Genomic DNA, 17,962 nt, shown 5'->3' with positions numbered 1-17,962 from the left:
AAGTCAAGCTGTGGCAATGCATAATAGCTGCAGCAGAGGGTTTATTCAGCTCCTACCTTTGGTTTGGGGAAAGTGAAGGAAATCGATAATTCACCTTGCTCACCCCTTGTTAAAGTTGAACCACTCATGCACTTCTGTGTGGTTCCAGAGGCAAGAGCCCTAACCACTACACTATCTGTGGAGACGTGATGTGAAGGCGGAAGCAGGACTTTGTGAGACAGTCAGAGTGATAGCGGTGGCCTTTAGCCTAGACGGGGTAATCCAGCTTTCTGTCAAATACTGGAGAGTCTACTGGGCTCTAGGTTCAATCCCAGGACAACTATCTTTCAAGCATCACTGAATGTTAGCGCTGATCAAAGATCAATTGAGCAAGATCCTTTTATTATCTCATTCATCGTGATCTGAATGCTCAAACTACTCCCAACACTCCTTCCCTTCTGAGACTCTTGATAAATACCAGTTCTGGTTGACATGTTCTTGGGAAGGAGCCTGTGCTGGTTAACTTCGCCTGGGAATAACTGTAAGAAGTCCCATCTACACAGAGCGCCGCTGTTTGATGTACTTTTCCCTTCCTTAATAACTAAGGTAAACTCCCAATCTGAATTTTTAAACGCCCCCATAAAACATTTCAACTGTATCACAAGTCAGGAAAGACTGCGCCAATCATTGACGCGTTTTGAACCCTTGTCTTATTCAAAGATTAAACGCAAACACATTACTAACCTATCTCAATATTTCACTCGGATAATCTCTTATCTCTCTTTCATAACCGAAGACATTAAGATGCAGCTGCTTCCTCTCCTGCTGTACTCAGGGACATATTTGATAACCATTAGATAGACCACAGAGGGCATTATCACATTCTCCCTAATATGTCTGGAGCTGATTACCATTAGAGGAAGGATCTGGCAGTGCCTTCCCGACCATCTGCTCTATCGATGTGAAGTAGATTTTGGCAGACAACAGACAGACAGGGAGCAAGCATAAGTCCCATGCACAGTAAAAAAAAAAAGGATGTGCTAACACTCCCATTGTCCTCCCAAGGTTTAGTAGCACATTATCTGAGTTAGCACACCATGCAGGTCTCTAAAATATAGCTAAGGCAGGTCAGACAAGATCGCAATACAACTTTTTTTTTGCTGTGGCTTGCTTAATAGGGTGTTTGTTGGTAAGGAAATTGTAAATATACTGTATTATGAATTCACATTAAAGATTATGAGTGGATTTGTTCCAGTTATGCAGGGGAGTGGAGGCATGACTGGCTACCTTTAAATGGCATTAAGAGACCTTTTTAATTCCTTAAATCAATGCAAATGGTATTTTAATACATGGAAGCCATGCCATCAACTTAGCATTTCCAATTAAGCTTTGAATATCTAATGACATCCAACCTATTTGAAGTAAACTCATCAAGGTATCCAAGACTAGGACACTTTTTAAAAATGTTTAATGAACTGCATATGAAATACCGTAATTTCCGGACTATAAGGCTCACCTGAATATAAGCCGCAGCAGCTAAATTGAATGATGTGTACATATATAAGCCGCACTGGACTATAAGCCGCAGGTGTTTTAATGTTTAATTACCATATGTAAGGGTTCATGCACAGAGGGGATTGTCGGGAAAGAGATGGCTGTTTGAGGAAGCTCCCATTTATTAACATTTCAACAAACAAGTTGCATATTTGCATAACGTATTCAAGTGTTACCATTTAGTGCAATAGTAGCTACAGAACATGTGCTGTGTAAACTGTACTGTATCACATAGCGTTTCAGACACACAAACTTTTCAACTTTCAAACTTAAACGGTGCGCTCCCAGCGCACGTACCGGCACTGATCTACAGCAGCGGTTTTCAACCAGTGGTACGGGGACAAACTGTCTCGCTCTCGTAATGTCTGTCTGTCTTGCTCTCGTTCTGTCTCTCGTACCACTCTCGGTTCCACTTTGACTTTTGCGCGCTACCTGTCTCACTCTTTTCCAGCCTCCAGCTTTTCCTGCTGGAGCCCGCCGCTTAAAGGTGGGGGGCGCGGACCGGCCATAGAGCCCATAGAGTTAAAGGTGGTGGACTGTAACCTGTGAAATCCATAGATTAGCCGCACCGTTATAAAAATGGGAAAAAAAGGCGCGGCTTATAGTCCGAAAATGACGGTAGTTATTTTATGTCGTGTTAATGAAGCGCCCACACATTCTTTTTTTTTCTACCCTTGCAGGACGTTCAGTACACTGACATCGACTACATGGAGGATAAGAAAGATTTCACTTACGACAAAGTTAATTTCAATGAGCTGCCTCAGTTCGCCGACTACCTTCATGAGAAGGGACAGAAATACATCCTCATCCTGGTAAGAAGACACATTGATAATGTAACCTTTAAGCATCCCTACAAAACAACACCTTGAATGTCTTTGTTGTTGATGGTATTATTATTCGTGTATTATTGTCGAATAGTGGCTGATGTGATGTCAGGTTGGTAATGAAGCATGGCAGATACTTTTTGTTTCTCGCTGTCTAAAATTAAACTCCATCTGAAATCCCTGAGTCCATTAATGATCTGCTTTCACAGGGAGAGTTCAAGAACCATATTCAATATTTTTTTTTTCTTGTTTCTGACATAAACCCCAGAACATTGCAACATTATGATTTGTTTCTTAAAAGTAACACCCACCACTGAACACACAGCGTTTTTATTATATAGTTTTTATCTCCCTTTTTAAAGCATATCATTTAGCTATCGTGATATATTTTAATTTGGTATACTTGCCTTTGTTACCTCAAATATCCAGGTTTCAAATAAGTGTATTGGTCTGTCAATTCAAATGTGCATGTTCTGCTTTGTTTGGATCATTGTGGTAAGAAATGTCCTTCAACCTTTTACCTGTCGAAGTTAACGCTTACTATTTGAAATACATACCCTCCAAATCAGTCAAATCCAATCGATCCAGCATCCTATAAACTTTCAAATGGACAACAAAATTATCAAAATCTACCCACTTGTTAAAACTGCCATTTTGGAAATTGAAAATGTCCCTAAATTGATTCAACATCCTCGATAACCCCCAACACAACTCCAACATTGTCCAAAATCAAGCCATTATTGAACCAATTTATCTACGGGCTATAATGCTTACTAATGTCTTTGTCAAGCGTCTTTGAGCACTTATAAAAGCGCTAACAAATTAAATCTATTTATTATTATTAATGCAATTCAACACAACTTCTGCTGATTGTAAAAATAACCCAACATATGCAAGTTAGCATCCGGCATTTGTAATTGCTGGAGACCCCTACTATACATTTCTTACACAAAACGATACTGGCAGGTAGACGATAAGCAGCTTTGCGACTCACCTGTGCTTTATGAACAGTTCTTATAAATATCATTTGTATATGTTGTGTTCTTATGAGTGCATTTCTGTTTCCCCAGGACCCCGCAGTAGCTACCAGTAAGAGGGTAGGGGGTGCTCCGTATGAGGCGTTTGACCGCGGGACTGTGCAGAAGGCCTGGATCACGGATTCAGACGGAGAAACTCCACTGTTAGGAGAGGTGAGCTGCATGCGGGTGCTAAGGAAAACAACTGGAGCATGCGTTCAGATTAAACAATAGTGGCCAATGATGAGATACTTATCTCCACTCGAGCATTTCCTCCTCCAATGGTAATGCCTTTATTAAACCAAGACTCCAACACACGTAGGCCGATTGTGTGAGTCTTAAATGGCTCGAAACAGAGATCATTGTTTAGATGGTTCAAACTTAACGTTGCAGAGCACAGGTCAAACACAGGTGTTAAATGGGTGTTGGACATAACCTAATTCAACACAAATGAGAGGGGGATTTGTAGACAGTCTTTTCATTAAGTCTGTAATACCGTTTGTACGGTACATTTCTCTTTTGTGAAATAAATACTCAAGTGGATTCCAGGAGCATGCCACAACGCTCAATAAATAATTGGGTAATATTACAATGTTGGACCTTAATGTACCTAAAAGACCTAGCTGGCTCCATGACTCCACGATATAAATGAAACAATGCTTAAGGTCCACTTTGCCATTGAGCCTCTGCATTATATGACTCCAGCTATAAGCAGTTATATGTCGTTGTATATGTGCGACTGTGGCTCACACTCCATCAAGCCATAATATTCCCTAATGGAGGTTTAAGCCAGTATGTTAAGTTTTTGATCCCTCTCCCCACAGAGCATGTGTTTAAAAAGCTCTCTCCCGCAGAGAGAGGTGGAGGTGGGGGGTAAAAGTCTGCTGCTCCCATGCTTTTATAGTGTTGCTTTTGATTACACACACGATTAGGCCCGGTCCCTCGGCAAATCGCTTCTTCATGCTGTTTATAACAGGTCAAACATATGCATTGATTCCGCATTAGTGTTTAATCTTAAAATGTTCTGCATCGACGCACCACAGATTAGGTGTGCGAGTGTGTGGACGGGAGAGACAGCAAGCGAAAGAAAAAGTGTGTGTGTGTGTATCCGTGTCTCGAAATGAGAAGCTATTCCTGGTTGTGTGTGCTTTAGGACTGTGCACGCATGTGAAGGATTATAATTGATTCTAGGTTATTTACATAACAATATACAGTATGTGTCCTGGTTATTAAAACAGTTGGGTCTCTCCAAAGCGACCTCTGAGGTAGCCGTGTCAGCGATAGAGTAGATACACAGTTATTTATTCTGCTTTTAAGACAGCTAATTGCTCCCAAAGATAAGATAAAAGCTTTTTTTTTCTCGTGGCCCATGATTTAAGAACAGATGGAAAAACGAATGGGTGTAAACAACGCAGTAGGGAGAGACAAGAGCAAGTAAAAGGTAGACATGACTGACGGGAACATGGGTGGAGAAAAAGGCAGGAATAAAGAAAGACACACACAATAGATTAAAAGTCATGTAGGAGGACTTTCTGAGTTGTAGAAAATATAGTCACACTGACAGACAGGGAGCATAAAAAACACACAAATAGACGTTTGATAGAGAGAGAGACCGAGTTACAAATGCCAGCAGATTTGTCGGAGGTGTTTAACGGGGCGTCAGCATTAGTAAGCAAAATCTAGAGTTATCATCAGGGAGAAATGGCTGGAAAAGAAGAGATGATACCTGTGAGAGACCATCAATAAGCCCTGACCTTGAAGTTCTTACAGCCTGCCAACAACATATTCCTATAAATCTATGTGTGTGTGCACGTGAGCTTACGAAAGCATGATTCATATCTTTGCTACAAACTGGGCTGTAAAGTTATTGGCAGAGGAAGTAAAGGTAAAAGATAGCTAACGTCGAGCAACCTTGAGATTTAATGCTCTACAGAGGGGTTCACTCCAAGAAATGCACACACACACACACACACACACACACACACACACACACACACACACACACACACACACACACACACACACACACACACACACACACACACACACACACACACACACCATCTCAGCCTGTCCCTGGTGGATTAATCATTTTTCTCAATACATGTCATTAAGGAGGACTTCTAACACACAGTCACGTCTAGAGATTTCTATTGCATTATCGATTTCTCCTCTCCTCTGTTCTCTTCCTCAACTCTTCAGTCTCTCTATCCTGTTTCTCCTCTGCCATTTCTTTCTCTCATCAATCCCCCCTTCTTCTGTATTTCATCTTTGTCACTTCCACATCTCTCAGATCTATCTGTGACATTTCCAAGGGCCAAGCTTTTGCTTCTCCCAATGCTTGTGCCCTAGAGCAGGGGTTCCCAAACTTTTCAGCCCGCGACCCCCAAAATAACAGTCTGGCGACCCCCTGTCGACGGGGGGGGGCAAGTGAATTAATTTCAGTTTTCCACACTCTCGCGGGAATATCTCCGCAATGCAGCGAGCTTAAGTTTAACTTTAAGCGCAGGTCGATTGCATGATATAGCCCAGCACAACACCTCCGTCAAGCATGTTGCCACTTGTTTGTACCATTTTCAGGCGATTTGTAATCTGTTCTAGAAAAACGATGTGTTTTTTAGGATTTCAAGAAGCATATAGAACAAACAATGGATGTCTTTTATGAACATTTATCCATGTTGAAAGTAGATTTAGATGTGTTAGGAGTGAGATAGAGATTATGATCTATATGCATCTGATGAAGCATTGCATGAAGTCTGTTGATGATCAGAGAGTGTTGTTGGGGCTGCATAAACGTTTTTTTATTTTTGTTTTGTAGACAGACCATGCAGGCCTCATAGAGTTAAACTTGGGCCTGCGACCATAGTTTTATTGTATTTTGTTTTGAAAATCCAAAGCGGAGGTTTGTGTCGTACTACATGCGTTGTATTTTGCATATCTCTCAGTAGCCAACAATCTGTGAGTCTGCTGGCTCGGACATAAACTCGTGTTAAAAATAATACTACATAATAAATGTAGTCTACATTTCATAATAAGAGGTGTAAAACCTGAGAGGATTTTAAATCGCATTTGAACTTTGTATTGTTGATTTAATGTGTGAACGAGGCGATATAGAGAAGGTTAAGCTGTCATTATTAGGCTGTAATTTGTTATATACTGTTGGAATGGGTAAGCAGGCCTATTGTTTTTGGATATTTGTGGAGTTAGGTGGTCCATGAGTGTTTTTTATTGGTTAAGTGGTCCTTGGTATGAAAAAGTTTGAGAAACACTGCGCTAGTGGATTGTCAAAGGGGGAGCCTCGTTGCGGGGAAATTATACAGACGGCTAGTCCGCCGCTGAAAATGTCTATGCAAACGTTATTATTAATAATAATGAAAAAAACAAATTATAAAAAAAATGAATCAATTTTTTTTTATACATTTTTATTTTTATTTTTATTATTTTGTAATCATCTCGCGACCCCCACTCGGGGTCTCGCGACCCCCCGGGGGGTCGCGACCCCCACTTAGGGAACCCCTGCCCTAGAGAGTATCATGCTGTTTACATGTACCTTATCGTTCTAGCTAGTGGTGAGTTGTAGACCCCTTGAAAGTTGGTGTGCGTGATTGTCTGTTCTCACTGCTGATGTTTAGCAAGTGTGGCCCTTGTATCTTATCTGATTGATGCAGCTGAATTGTAGCAAGAAAGAGGTGATTGTTATAGTGGTGAATGCTGCGTGGTAGAGCTATGAAAGCTGGTGTCCCTATCAGTCTCCTCCTGCTGCTTGTGTGTTAGTGCGCTGTTAGTAGCTATTTAGCTAACGTAACGTAAGCTATTTATTTTATTTATTTAGTTTGTTATTTTATCTTTTCTTGAATATCATTTACCTCTGTTATGTTTGCTGTTTATTTGTTTGTTTATTTATCTGTTTATTTATTTGTTGTTTTATCTTTTAGTTTTTTTTTTATTCAATAGCAAATGTATTTCTTTAAGAAAAAAATGTTTTTGCTAGTGGAGTATGAAGCCCTCTGTATCGCAAATGTCAACGGGGGGGCGCGTCTCAAACAAGCCTAGTTTTTTTACAAAATTGCGGCGCAACTTGGTGGGCGGTACCCTGGAAAGAAATCTCAGCGTGAGAAATACAAGGTGTGGCGTGTGAGCGTGTGAATGGAGTGAAATGCGTGTGTCTTACGCCAAATGCGTGAGACTTGAGAGCTCATATATATATGTTAGTAATTTAGTTTTGGGGAGAAGGGATAAGATCTATCTATCTATCTATCTATCCATATGATCAATCTATCTACCTACTAGCTAGCAAACATTAGCTATCTACTTTACAAGCTAATGTTCGCCTTCTATCCACCTAGTTAACTAGCTTACGTTAGCTACCCATATAACAATCTAGCTCGCTAGCAAATGTTATTTTTATTGGCAAATTGAAAGCACTGACACACAAGCAGCGGGAGGAGACTGATAGGGACACCAACTTTCAACAATTTGCATTTATTTATTGCCAAATTGTTAGCTCTCATGATTTAAATTTGTATTATCATTTGACACCTTACCTTGCAGTGTGGAACCGTGTTCTCACAGTTAGTAATTTTAAAAACATTGTTGACAACTCCCTTTTTTTTTAAGTTGACTGACTGCTTTACGGCCATCAGCTCGTCACAGCTCAGTTTATTCCCAAATATGCGTTATTGGTATATTGGTAATCTAAAGAAATTAATGAAACCAAGAAAGTGAAAACTATAAGGCAGATTTGGGCAGTAGACTTAGATTCACACTTAAAGTATTAGCCTACAAACGAGTACAGCTTACAAAGAAGAAACAACATCTGCTACGTACACAAGAAACATAATATGTTTTTTTTTTTTTTTTAGTAAAATAGTCATCCTGCTAATAATAATTACGAATTTGATTGGATAAAATTGGATAAAAAATAAAAAATCCTGATTATGTAGTTCCATTACTGTACATGGAATCCATTTACTCCCAAAGCCTGTGTATTGAGTCGACTCAGAAGTAAAGACATGTTGCAGGTGCTTTTTTCAAACTAAATAAAGTAGTTGTCAAAATGAAGTACAACACTGTGCCTTGCCAAAACACATCCTAACGTGAATACTGTCAGCAGGGAAACTCACATAGCGATGCCAAACTAATGTTCTCAGAGTTCTTCCCAAAAAACTATTAAAAAGTGCTTGTAAACACATATCTCACTCTCTCTGCCTCTCAGGTGTGGCCAGGAGAGACTGTATTTCCAGACTACACCAGCCAAAACTGCATGGACTGGTGGGTTGATGAGTACGAGAGATTCTCCAGGGAGATCAAACACGATGCCCTCTGGATTGTAAGTCCATTTTAAATAGATAACATGAAGGTTTGTATTCACTGATTAGCTGTTCGCCGAGCGTAAACCCTGAAACGGATACTATTCTGCAGCCAATTACACACACACAGGGGCAATGAGCTTACATTTTTGTAATTTTTTTTTGAGGCAATTACTTTGCCTTGGGTTGAACATCGGAGGCCAATAAAGAGCACCAGACACGGGACGACACAAATAGTCTGAAATTCAAGTAACCTTTTAATGGTTCTTCAGCAGAACATTTGGATTTGGCACAGTCATTATTCCGGCTGTTAACTGCAAAGCTGACGATTTCACGATTTACTTCAAACACCTTAGTTTAACTGAGGTCTTTTAATATTCAGCACCGGACGACAATATCTTCTTTTCAGCATGTTGCATTTATTTGTGGAATAATCCTGCATTCAAAACACTGTTCTAGCGGGTTGTATATATAAATACAGTTTTTCAATATATGTATATAAATATATTTACAAATACATACACAATTATTAACAAACTCAATTGGTATTTTATTATTATTAATGTGGCAACTTTACGTTTTCTGTCTTTTTTTCTAAGTTCCATGTAAACAAATGTGTTGTTTTTTTTGCAAAAAGGCGTGTTTCTTTGTTTTGTTTAATTGTAACAAATACCTGTAAAGGAAAAAAAGTATTGTATTTTGAGCAAAGCACACGTACGTACGGGCGAACCAAGTAAATTATTAAAAAATAAGAATTGTTTGTTCAAACTAATTGTGTTGAATCAAACGTTTTTTTCTCATGCTCTTGCAGGATATGAATGAGGTTGCTAGTTTCGTGAAAGGGTCAAATAAGGGCTGTGCTCGTAACAACCTCAACTATCCTCCATACACCCCAAGTAAGACCCTTTTCTTTCATATATGTTCTGTACCATACCAGCTTTTCTTCTACAGTTCATTTCCTCAATGTCTGTGATCCTTTTAAACAAATGTTTAATCTAATTTGCATGTGGTGTTCCACACAAACCATCCACATATCTACATAACTTATTTTAAAGGGGACCTATCATGCAAAATGCACTTGTGTACGTCTTTGATACATGAATATGTGTCCCCGGTGTTCCAGGGAACTCACCAAGTGTCAGAAAACACAACCCTCTCTATTTTCCTCCATACCCAAATCTTTTAAAAAGGGGCTGCAACGGATCTGATACAGACTGATCCAGATTTGAACACTTCTATGACGTCACAGAAGTGGCGCTACGGCTATCGGGCCAACTCCACCAATCAGGAGGAGACAGCCACGGACATTGCCGTTGGAAAGCGCTGGAGACGCTGTAGTACATATGCCAGGCCTGTAGGTGGTGCTGTTCTCACAGAATCAGCCCATGCAAAGACAGTGTTACATTGAGCGAAATGAGGAATGGCTAAAATGCATGATCTGTTTGGTAATTTTGAAAAATAAAAAGTATAAATATGCCTTATATAGGTATGGCCCTACACTATATTATTCAAATATAGCATGATAGGTCCACTATAAGTGAATAGTGAATGTTATGAGCGTGCAGCTTGAAGGACAAACACTGTGCGCAAGAAGATAACTACGCCACAATAGCTCATGAAGTAAGTTCAGGTCCAGAAGAAAACTCATCTAAAGTAGTAGGTCCCCGGTGAGGTATTTTGAAATGGACTCTTCTGCCATGTCTTCTATTCTGACTGTCTCCCAGACAGAATGATCATAACTGGAAAAGGCGTCCTCCCCTGATGCCACCATTTTATTGCAGAACTCCTTAGTCATCCTCTTCCTCCATTGCTCTTTCTGTCTCTCATTGTTCCCACTTCCTATTGCTGTATATATCAATGTCTCTCGCTCCTTCTGTCCCCATCGTCCTCCTTTTCTCTCCTTATCGGACTGCATCGTATATTTGGTATTCATCCCATACCTCCTCACACCTTATCTTTACCTCCTTACTCTTTTTCTCTCCCCACAGAGATTCTGGACGAGGTGATGTACAGTAAGACTCTGTGCATGGATGCCAAGCAGGCCTGGGGGAACCACTATGATGTCCACAGTCTGTATGGCTACTCTATGGTGCTGGCTACTGAAAAGTGAGTGTTTTCACAATGACAGAAGGCCAGCATGTGTCTTACGGACGCCAATTTGCTGCTATTGGCAAACTCAAAATGCAGTGTGCGATGTCAAAACAGCAGAAACACAAAATATATTCAAAATCAAGTGTAGTAGGATTAGAGGCTTTTGAGAAATGGCCATGCAATTATGGAGTGGACATGGAAAATAAAACAGAGAAATGTGTCAGTTCAGTGCAGCCCACTGGCTTATGCCTTCTGTTAAGCCTGTGACCATTTGCAAGTTGGGTCCATGTAACAAGTGCAAAGATATGTTTTAATGAGCCAGGCTCCCAGGGTGAGCGAATGAATTTCTCATCTGGGTCTGGCGCTGAAACAGTTTTAGAGCCCACGACTTACACAAACCTACTGAGAGGCATCAATGTGATTTTAGGATATGATCAAGGAGATAAGGAAATGGATGAAGCATTACGCAGGTTAACGTTGATTCATGATGTATAGACATTGAAGGCAGGATACTCACAAGTTGGTATATCAATTTAGGGAGGATGGCTTGAGTTGAGAACATGTTGCTCGTGAGACATATACCCATTATGTTTCATTATAAAATCAAAGATAACAACAAGGCAATACAAACCAAATGGTAGTGAAAGTTCACAAGAGAACATCAGATTGATCTTTTAAACTTTGACGACCAGTCTTGAAAGTGAGCTGCACAAAAACAGCTAAATGTCACAGAGATATAGCACAAAGGCTTCAGTCATATTTATCTCTTTTGTTATAGCCTCCAAGCCCCCGGCTAGTTTTTTTCAAACAAGTCTAAATGTAGCTTCAGTTGCCGGAATTTTAATATGCACTAATGGTGATGGTATGGGAACATTGCATCCGTTAGAAAGCAGCACACACCTGCACTAATGGGTTTTTGGCTGATGGGAAATAGGACCTCATTAAACGAAACAAAATGGACTGCACACCCACTCCTTGATGCAGAGATATGTCATATATGGTGAGGTTCAAAGCCAAGAGTATCAAAGTATTGTTAAAATGTTAATTATAGGTTATACTGTATATCTCACATCAGTATAACAACGGTTCATTCACCCCACACACAATATTTGGATATTCTGAAGTAGCAATTTCATCACTGCCAAGGTGTTTAAATGTACCGTAACTCAAATGCCAGTTTAAAAAAATCAAGTCCTGCGGGGGGTTTTCCTTTTTAGCAGGGGCCCACCCCGTGTGGGGCCGTGATCTGCAGTAGGCGTCTGAAATGAAGCGCTACATCTGTAACTCAAATGCCAGTTTAAAAAATAATAACTGTCTGTAGCTTCAGCAATGTTTAATACTGTTTCTGCAGAGGCAAATGAAGAAGTGTCCGACAATTTTATTTTGATGGCACTCTATTCCTGCTACCGCATTTTATGTGATTTGGGACATCTTACAGGTCGCAATGACATACAGTAGGACTGCAAGACATCTGAACGATCACTGACATCCAAAGTAAAGGCTTTTTCTCCAATGTGTCTAAAAGAGACATCCATTGCACATCAATATCAAATAAGGAAAAGAGTCAAGTTAAGTATTTTTTTCTATAATTGAACATTTATTTTTTTAAAGTCTGGGCTTCAGATTTACATTACTGTATATACGCAACTAAAGTAGTGAAAAATAATAATAATAAAAAACAAATAAGATTAAATATAATGAAGAAAGTACAGGTACAGTATAAACAATGAAACGTGACTGTGGGGGTAACAATGATGCCTTATAAGTCATTACTCATTAATAAATACACACACATACTCACCATTACCACTACTACACCAGCAAATTATTAAATGAATTTTAAACAGGCCTCTGGTGATTTCTGATCCGATGTGCCACTTTCACTTTTAAATGAGGTCAAGTAAATAAAAGCGTGTAGTTTGACATTTCCAACCTTACATTGGTGGGGCTTTAAGTTGATCCTATTTTGGCCACAACATACATTCCAAAAAATATCTGTGACCGAAGCCTTATCGTCAAAAACATATACAGATATTCAAATAAATAAAGCTTGTTCAACTTATGGCACTTCCCATTGCCGTGTTACCGTCACAATCACACACACACACACACACACACACACACACACACACACACACACACACACACACACACACACACACACACACACACACACACACACACACACACACACACACACACACACACACACACACACACACACACACACACACACACACACACACACACACACACACACACCATGTATACATCACTTCAGGGGACATTACATTGACTTACATGCATTTCCTGGAGACTTACCCTAACCTTAACCATAACCAACACATGCCTAACCCTAACCAAGTCTTCACCATACAATTAGTGATTCCTCTCATTATGTCCCCATAAGGGAGGCGAGTCCCCACACGTGACTGTGTAAACAGATGTAGGTCCCTACAAGGATAGTAATGCTAGGACACACACACACACACACACACACACACACACACACACACACACACACACACACACACACACACACACACACACACACACACACACACACACACACACACACTAGAGACCATAAAAAACAGGCCCTCTGAAGTCCACATGCTGACTCAGTCCTTTGGAATTGAAGCTAGTTTGTCATTCTTTTGTCTCCTCACTCCCTCCTCCTTTCCCTCCCTCCGTCCACTAATTAAAATATATTATTGGCAGGAGACACATTTCGTAAACATCATCAGGGTTCGGTATTGTCATGGAAATCAATGCTGCTTCGATTTTCCTCATCAAACAAAAATAATAATGTTCATTTTGGAAGAAAAAGTACAATTAGCTCTGGCTCGTGTCCACTTCTAATATCACTTATATTCTGTGTCAGCATGTATGTGTGTTGGATATCAATTTTTTCATGTCTCTTCTACATCAACATGTGTCCCCTCTGTGGAAAGAGCTTCTGGAAGTTTCAGGAAAAAAGATTCTCCCTCTTTTTGTCCTGATCCATTTCTATAAAAACCTGTCTGAAAATGAGCTGATCAGACTTTGGCCACTTTATGATGTCATAACGATGTTTTGGCTTGCGTAACCATTAGCCAATAACAAACCAAGGTAACCCCCCCCCCCCCCTTTATCACCTGAATGTTCCCCTTAGAGCACCATTGTGTTATTTTTAACCAAATATCTCTCAGTGGGGCGTGGCACCATATTTTTGAACTTTTGAAACAGGGTTGAAACAGAGGGGATTATGGGATGATACAATGCATGATATGTTTGGTATTTGGAGCCAAACACTTCAGAGACATGTTTTTTAAATGTCTGAGACCGACTGTATGATATATTGATGAAAAACAGTATAATTGGGGACCTTTAACAACCTCTTTATTTCTCTCCCGCTCTGTCTCTGCTCCACAGAGCTCTGCAGCGTGTGTTTGGAGGGAACCGTACCCTGATGTTGACCCGCTCGTCCTTTCCAGGTGTGGGAAAATATTCGGGTCACTGGCTGGGGGACAATGCTGCCAACTGGAACGACATAAAATGGGCCATCCCTGGCATGCTGGAGTTTGGGCTCTTTGGGGTTCCCTATGTGAGTAGCAAACCTTCACAGATGGAAAAGTACTGTTCCTACTATGCTTGATGCATCTGAATTTAACAGGAAATACATACTGTTGCCATAACGGGGATTAACTGGACTGCAAGGATTAATATCTTCAGTTTTTTTTTTTAACAAAAAATCCCAAAATGAAATTCAGTGCTAAGCCATTTTTACTTAAATTGTCACGGCACACTAGAAAAAGTCAAGTTATGTTGGATTTTGGGAATATAAATACTCCTGGCTCTCAGGTTTACATTTGAAAATATATAATTAAAGAGGCCCTATTGTGCTTTTGGGGGTTTTCTCTTATGCTGTAGTGTGTTATATGGTCTGCAAAGGTTAATATCTCAAAGGTCCATCCAGAGGGAGTTTCTCACCTAGATTTAGCGAACCAATCAGAGCCGACTGGGCTGGAAAAATAAAGACCTTTTTAAACATTAAAGCATGTAAACATGTCACAGTAGGGGCACACAATACAAATAATAACCTTAAATAACCCTATGAACCTGGTAATGAGCATAATAGGGCTCCTTTTAACACAGGCACATTTCACTGCAGGCTCCCTTTGGATCTTACCTTGTAACAAATCTTAGCACATTAACTGGAGCCAATCGTAGCTCCAGGTATGTGTTTCAGTTTAGAAAACATGTAGTTCTGGGAATCGGAAGTTTCCCTCCAGTGTTTTTTTTAAAGAGGATTCAGCCTCAGCTAATTGAGATCTATGTTCACGTGTAAGCATTAAGACAGAAGGGAAGGCAGGAAACAGAGAGAGAGAAAGAGTGTCTGGAATGAGATCAATTAAAATGTCTGGAGGAACACTAGTTCTCTTTGTAGGAACACCAACACGTTCGAAAGTACAAGACTTGCAAAGACCCACCTGCAAGTCGGTACCCAAGTGCCCTAAACGCTGTGTACGTGCATGCGTGTTGTAATGCAAACAGTGTAAGAGAACAGCAGGAAGTTGAACGCACACAAAAACGCACACAAGCTCACATACACCCAGCTGTGCACGTCAGGTGGTCTCCTAGATGCCAAGGCAGATTTTAGGTTTGTTCAACACACACACAGACACACACACACACACACACACACACACACACACACACACACACACACACACACACACACACACACACACACACACACACACACACACACACACACACACACACACACACACACACACACACACACACACACACACACACACGAGAGAGAGAGAAAGCAGGATAAATGGGATGTGGATCGATTCCCTCCCGCTGAGTCTGTAGTAAAATGTGGGCCAGTAGTAAACAATAGAAAGCAAGCAGTCTCTGTGGACTGGCCTTTGACTGAAGTCTCTTTCTTGGACTCCAATGTGCAATTAATGCAAATATAGATCACTGCCCACATCTACTGGCTGCCAGTAAATCTTGACTGAATAAAGAGACATCAAGAGAGCCATTTTAAAAGACACATATTTGCCAGCTATCACATCAGGGCAAGTCTTTTACTACTGCACGAGATTTGTTGGCCTCAGATTCATTTGTTTATATCTGAAGGGGCCTGGATTGGCTTTTAACATCTTCTTATATATGTAGCACCCATACGATGTGGCTATATAACTCTGCTATGTATACTGTAGTTATACTATAAGCAGGGACAAACAAATGCAGCACAAACAAATCCACAGACTTACTCCAAACCGCCAAATGTATTAATTAACGCACTCTCACTCTCATATACTCTTTGACTCTATTTTGGCCTAGTAGAACAATAAGCAGCAGACTTTTACTTTTTTATAATTTCTACTCGATTTTAGATCTGCGCATGCGCAATACGGGTCGGCAGTTACGGCTCCAGAGTATTTTTGTTGGGTAATCTATGGTAGGGCTAACCCATACAGTGGTGGGGCTCAAATCAGTCAGTATTTGCAATGTAATTACATACACGCTCCCCTTGACGGTGAAACGCCACGCGTGAGGTTTAGATTATTTCCCTGTCTCAATCCAAATTGAACTATGTGAAATAAAAAGGCACATTTGTCTTGTAGTAAATAAAAAGGGCGACCTGGAGCCAATCCTGCAATTTCTCCACAGGTGAAGGAGTTGACATGCTGAAGCCCCAATCCCTGCAGGGGGGTCTGGGGGGATTCTCCCCCAGGAGATTTTTTGAAATACTAACATAAAATACACATTCTGGTACTCTCTGGAGAAGAAAAATAAATAAATCTATTACTACACGACATATTTAAAAAAAATGAATGCCATTTTAGTTTTTTGTTACTTTGTTCTGAAAGCTGAACCTGCTGCTCCTCACAGAGAGGAGAGGAGAGAGGCTGTGTGAATTACTTTACTTTGTGGATAAGGGTGGATAGCCCCCATTGTTCTGTGTGTCAAAATGAAAGAAAGCCCACACACCTATCAATCATCAAACCGTGGGGTCTTATTTCGATGTATCGATGTATATATAGAGATGTACTACAGCAAAAGTATTCTCCGTCGGGACTTCCTGCAACAGCACCACGCCGTTAACTTGATTCTGATTGGCCAGAAGACATTATCAAAGATGTTCTATTGAGAAGAAAATCACTACCTGACAAAAGTTTTCAAAACCGTTTCTAGTCTTCGGTATTCTTGTTTTTGGCATGAGAATAGTTTGGGCAGCGTGAGAGCGTGAGATTGAGAGTGAAAGCGTGTGTCACACGCCAGATGCGTGAGAGTTGGCAACCCTGCTATAAGTGGGGCCTGGGTAGTTTAAAAAATGAGTGGCACTCACTATTATCTAACAAATATTTTTGTTCTACTCTACTGTGAACTCCCTGCAATCGATTTACAATCTATATATTCACATTTTATACTACAAATTTAGTTTACATTTCATTGCATCTTACTTCTATGGACCCCTTTTTAAACAGTTATTTTTATGAATTACAAGTGATGAAATATGACAAAACAAGATTACTTTAAATGACCAATGGAGCTAGTATCCTAAAGGTATCTCTAAAGAATCCCCTTTTCTTTGAATTTTTCAAATGGCATGTCACCTCTAGGATACACGGAATGTATCATTTAGGACATTCATAGAAATATACTGCAGGGTTTGGCTAAATGTCAAGCTGCCGTCCGCTGCTATGTTTCAGATCGGAGCAGACATCTGTGGATTCTTTGACGACACCTCTGAAGAGTTATGCCGACGCTGGATGCAGGTGGGAGCTTTCTATCCCTTCAGCCGGAACCACAACGCTGAGGGCTTCAAGGTACTGTAGAGGCGTGTTGTTCTGCAACTCCTGTATCAGACTGTCAGTTTCAGATTTATGTATCACACAGCTATTGTTTGGCCTAAAGTGCTGCAGGGTATACTCTTCAATTCCTGACATTGCATAGGTGCTATAAAATGCCAAGTGGTTAAAAATAGAAACCTCTTCAGTATCCATGGAGATTCTCATCATACAAGTACAACATTGTTATTAAAATGGGAGCAGTAGGACCTCTGATTTTGGGTTCAACACATGTTAGCTGTTGTAAATCCATTATAGCTGCAGTGAATATTGGAACATCTGAGCCTGAAGTAAGACATGGCTCAGTGTCTCTGTGTCAGACTGATACTCATCAC

At 40.3% G+C, this 17,962-nt stretch overlaps 1 protein-coding gene across 2 annotated transcripts in view; it reads left to right on the top strand.

Annotated features, from left to right (window-relative positions):
- The window catches only part of si (sucrase-isomaltase), a 110,161-nt gene that overhangs the window by 35,139 nt on the left and 57,060 nt on the right, over positions 1–17,962 (top strand). For both annotated transcript variants that reach the window (XM_079679290.1, XM_079679291.1), the window contains exons 11-17: positions 2,214–2,345; positions 3,428–3,547; positions 8,589–8,702; positions 9,494–9,578; positions 10,671–10,788; positions 14,188–14,359; positions 17,490–17,606. In XM_079679290.1, coding sequence (XP_079535416.1) covers positions 2,214–2,345; positions 3,428–3,547; positions 8,589–8,702; positions 9,494–9,578; positions 10,671–10,788; positions 14,188–14,359; positions 17,490–17,606 — 858 coding nt within the window. The remainder of the gene's footprint in view (positions 1–2,213; positions 2,346–3,427; positions 3,548–8,588; positions 8,703–9,493; positions 9,579–10,670; positions 10,789–14,187; positions 14,360–17,489; positions 17,607–17,962) is intronic.

Source organism: Notothenia rossii, assembly GCF_949606895.1.
Source record: "Notothenia rossii genome assembly, chromosome: 4".
Taxonomy (NCBI): Eukaryota; Metazoa; Chordata; class Actinopteri; order Perciformes; family Nototheniidae; genus Notothenia; species Notothenia rossii.
The sequence above is the reverse complement of the archived record's forward strand: the minus strand, read 5'-3'. Positions and strand labels throughout refer to the sequence as shown.